Source organism: Sardina pilchardus, chromosome 6 (genome assembly GCF_963854185.1).
Source record: "Sardina pilchardus chromosome 6, fSarPil1.1, whole genome shotgun sequence".
NCBI classification, from domain to species: domain Eukaryota; kingdom Metazoa; phylum Chordata; class Actinopteri; order Clupeiformes; family Clupeidae; genus Sardina; species Sardina pilchardus.
Window position 1 is genome coordinate 793156 of NC_084999.1, and position 5000 is coordinate 798155.

A 5000-nucleotide genomic window follows, 5' to 3' on the forward strand; every position below is an offset into this window, starting at 1 on the left:
CAGTCCACCACGGCTGAAGTGCCCGTGAGTAAGGCACCTAACCCCTCACTGCTCCCCGAGCGCCGCTGGTTGGGCAGGCAGCTCACTGCTCTGGGTTAGTGTGTGATTCACCTCACTGTGTGTGTGCTGTGTGTGTTCACTAATTCGGTTAAATTGACTTAAATGTAGAGAAACAAATTTCCCTCACAGGATCAAAAAAGTATATATTCTATTCTGTCTAGTACTCATCCATCCACACTTAGTACTCATCCACACTAACTGGCCTGTCTAGTACTCATCCATCCATACTAACTGGCCTGTCTAGTACTAATCCATCCACACTAACTGGCCTGTCTAGTACTCATCCATCCATACTAACTGACCTGTCTAGTACTCATCCATCCACACTAACTGACCTGTACTACAGACTCATTTAATACAGAGAGAAAGAGAGAGAAGTGAGTTACAGGTGCCACAATGTTGACTCTCCCACCATCCAATCCACAGGTTTGTTGAGAAACACTTTGCCATTTTAAGACAGCCCACCCACACCCACACCCACACCCACACACACACACACACACACACGCACGCACGCACACACACACACACACACTAGCAGCACGTAGTAACGCAGAATTCAGTGTGAGGTGTCAAGAGGATGTGAGGATTACCGAACATGCTCAGTCCCTGGCGCAGATACTGAGGGCTCTCGGATGAAAACATGGCTGCAGAATGGTCCTTACTGGTGATGCCAGTGGAATTATTAACAACGAAGGGGAAAAAACGCAACAATTTCCCCAACAAAACACAAAAATCCTGTTGAAAAACAAGTTTTTTTTCCAAATGGATGGAGGTGTCCGTCCGCTCAAAGAGAAAACAGAATCCTTCCACAGTTCCGCGGGTGACGAAGAGTGCGTGGGGCAAAACGGGGTCACACGCGAAGGCTGCACCGCTCCTGTCTCCCGTCTGCCTTCACCGACATCGCCTCACGGACGCACGTACAGAGAGGAGCTCTCGGGCGTTCCGAGCTGTTCTTGTGCAGTTCTCGCGTCGGCCAGATTTATTGAAAACACGGTGAAATCAATCCAGCGGGTGCCCCTGACATCATCTCTGCTCTAAGCTGCCAACACAAACACGACCACGCCACAACAGCTGTCCTAGGGTTCCAGGCGAACTGCATTAAAGTAACATAAATACTTAGTCATGTAAATCACTCAAATATTGTAAAGAAATGCGTGGCAACACATTAAAGCGTACAGCAGGACTGCAAAGTCTGCCTTCGGTTTTTGGTCCAGTTAGCGGTAGCGCCTCCTTCTCTGTTTGTTTACATTTACAAATCTGTGCGGCGCTGAATGGGTTAACTAGGCCGTGCTCACATCCTCGGTCTCGAGTTGCACTGCTGTCCGACACTCATCTGATTGTTTTGATGAACGTTGGAGGCTTTACATGTGTGAGCACGTCTCTGAAATAGTCGAGCAATCTTTATCTCTTAGTGAGTAGCCAATGTGGGTTTCAGATCGATCTGATGGACCCAGTCGACCCCAGAGATGCTAAGAGGCGAGCTATCATTAATTTGGAAGCTAACGCTAGCATAGGTTTGCTACCCACTGGTTAAATGGCTATTTTGTTGGGTTTGGCCATGTCTCCCATTTTCACAGCTGGGGCACTTCAGTAAAAAGCGATTTTGGCTGTGCGATCGATCTTCGAACTTAAACGCAGCACCTTGAGCAGGTATCAAAAAAACATCATGTGTGATATCAGCTAAGCATAGTAGCTAAACATGGATAAAACTGCAGTACAAGGGCTAACAGTTAAGATTCTGTGCTGTGTGATTTGATTTCGTATTAGGACATGTTACATCACAACTGTTTCAGGAAACCTTTACAATTCCGTTACTTTCCTCGACAACCACGAGAGAGAGAGTTTATTTCAGTCTGCAGCACAATGTGCACCTGTCCTTGCGATCAGGGACTGACGCAGACGCGCCGTTTGCTGGGCACGGAATCCGGTGCAGGCGACACCCGAACCGAAACCTCTTTGGCAGACCTGACGAGGGTTCTCCCTCAGAAACGGCATCAGCGTGCGGCAGGCGCGATCCAAAGCAGCCCTTCCTCGCGGACCATCCCGGGTCCTGCAGCCAAGGTCCGTGTCCTCATGTCGCAGTGATCGAGGCTACATCCGTTCACAAGCGAGATCTGGTCAGACCGCAGATGCTCGTAGTAACGCAGCGCTTATAACATCAGACAGCAAACACACGAGCAAGAAATGCGGTTTAAACTGAGACCTCAGGTGACTTATCAGCCAGCCCAGTCGAGCCGCTGTTCACCTGAGTGAGAGGGATGGTTTCAGCTCAGTCGCCGTTAACGGTCACGGGGAAAAGCAGAAGCGAGATGCGGATTCAAGACCCAAGTCAACCCGCGACCTCACTGCCAATTCTGCAGGCTTACAAATCTGACAGCGGCCTTTAATAAAAACAGCCACTGACCCGCCAGATGAGCACTTAAGACCAATTTCTTTCGGATCACTTCTGTGGAATTATGTAAAAATAAGCTTCTTTATGGTAGCCTAGGCCTATATGATGGTAGAGATGGGATATCTGTTCTGATTGTATTATTCACATTAGTCAATATTTCAGCAGACCATCATAGATAGACGCGTTCTTGTTCTCTAGTTAATTCCCCAAAATGATGACTCGCAAGTCGCCAAACCCGACGCTGGTGATGCACACTTCTGTTTTAAATGACTTCACTTCGCCCGCCCTCCACGACTCTCACACACACATGCTCACATATGCCTCAAATCGCCTTCCTTATACACGATCATGGCCCGCAGTCGCTGTCAACCGAGATGTGAGCTAGATGCCCCGGTTATCACTCGGTTATTTGGCGAATAACGTTAGCCCGAGCCGCGCGATGATGACAGATGGCGGTGCGACACCTCTCCGTTCGCTCGGCCGCGAGACCGTTCACTGTGTACCGGAAAGGATGCGTTGATCGCGTGTGTGACCGAACAGAAGCTCAGAAGAGATGCTCCTTGGTCGAAATGACGGCTTTTTGTATCGTTAACGGCAGATCGGTCCGTGAGTCCGGAGCGCAGCGCTCCCGGTTGCTGCAGTGGGGTCACTCCGAATCCACAGCTTTAGCGCGTGGGGCGCGACCGCTCACTCGCTCGCGCCTGAATACTCGATGAGGATTCGTAGTAGTAAAAAAAAAAATCGCTGTATCACATCATTGACTTGGCCTCGCGACTCTTCCCCTCGAATTCCTCCCCTAGAGCCTCCGGTCCCTTTTCTCTGGCTCGTTCCTTCCCTCCCTCTTCCTCCTGCACGCGAGGCTGCCCCCTCTCGCGCTCTCAATGTGCTAACCTCGCCCAACCGAACAGCCCGCCCCGGTTTGCTCGCTACGCCTCACGCCATTGGTCGACGGAACCACCTGTCATTTCGGTTAGCGTGTGCGTTGGAATGTCAGTCATATGCAAATCCAGCTGGGCGCGCGCCTTGGCTGTGGGTATCGTTGTGGGGAAAGAAATCTCATGAATATTAATCACTTTGAATAAGTGGGGCATGGCTCCACATTGGCTAGTGTACCATTTGGTCTATTGTGACGTTGTGGTTGGCCTTGTTTTATTGGTTGGAGTTATAAGACCTGACTGAACCGCAATACTTTACTTTACAGACCCTCCTCCTGCGTTCTCTGATTGGTTTAAACCTAGGAATGGATTGAGATTGACTGTGGTAGTTACCAATGGCAAGAAACCAGTCAGATTTATTCCATCAAATCCAATAACACAACTTCTACTAGGCCCCACCTGTCCACACTCAAGTCTCCCTCCGCCAGCTCCCAGCCCACAGTAACACTCCAACACTACACACACCAGCTCCCGTCCCCACAGTAACACTCCAACGCTACACACTCCAGTCCCAGCCTACAGTAACACTACAACGCTACACTCCAGTCCCAGCCTACAGTAACACTCCAACGCTACACACTCCAGTCCCAGCCTACAGTAACACTACAACGCTACACACTCCAGTCCCAGCCTACAGTAACACTACAACGCTACACACTCCAGTCCCAGCCTACAGTAACACTCCAACGCTACACACTCCAGTCCCGTCCCTACAGTAACACTACAACGCTACACACTCCAGTCCCGTCCCTACAGTAACACTACAACGCTACACACTCCAGTCCCGTCCCTACAGTAACACTACAACGCTACACTCCAGTCCCGTCCCTACAGTAACACTACAACGCTACACTCCAGTCCTAGCTCCCGTCCCCACAGGGCGCTACACTGCTCAAACCACTGCCGTCAGGCAGCAGATACAGGTCCATGAAAACAAAAACAGACAGACTACAAAACAGTTTCTATCCAACAGCCATAAGTGCATTAAACAGTCCTACCAAGGTATAGTTCCCACCACTGTCTTTGTCAACAGGACTATGTTTAATTTTTAAATGTGGATGTCTGTATGGGTGTCTCCTATGTGTTTTTGTATAGCATTTTAAGTATGCAGTAGTATGCACTCTTCTTATGTATCTATATGAAGACTACCTCAATAATCAGCCACTTGACACATGATGAATCTTGGTAACTAGGCAATCTTTGATCTAACCCTACTGTTGAGATTGCTGCCGGCCTGGTGTAGTGTTAAGAGGACTTCACATTGCACGTGGCATGCACTGCGGTTGCCACTAGGTTGTTCACACACACACACACACACACACACACACACACACACACACACACACACACACACATGGCATGCACTGCGGTTGCCACTAGGTTGTTCACACACACACACACACACACACACACACACACACACACACACACACACACACATGTGGGATGCACTGCGTTTGCCACTAGGTTGTTCTTGGTTGAGCTACCCAATGGTAGCACTGCTATACCCAAAGCTAGCACTGCTCTACCCAAAGTAAAGCTAGCACTGCTCTACCCAAAGTAAAGCTAGCACTGCTATACCCAAAGTAAAGCTAGCACTGCTATACCCA

At 49.4% G+C, this 5000-nt stretch overlaps 1 protein-coding gene across 1 annotated transcript in view; it reads right to left on the reverse strand.

Moving 5' to 3' along the window:
- The window catches only part of LOC134082341 (protein capicua homolog), a gene marked incomplete at its 3' end in the record, with an annotated part of 17072 nt that extends 13793 nt beyond the window's left edge, over window positions 1-3279 (reverse strand). Inside the window, 1 exon segment of the mRNA XM_062537991.1 lies at window positions 654-3279. Within this exon segment, the coding sequence (XP_062393975.1) occupies window positions 654-705 (52 nt within the window).
- Window positions 3280-5000: the final 1721 nt, after the last annotated feature.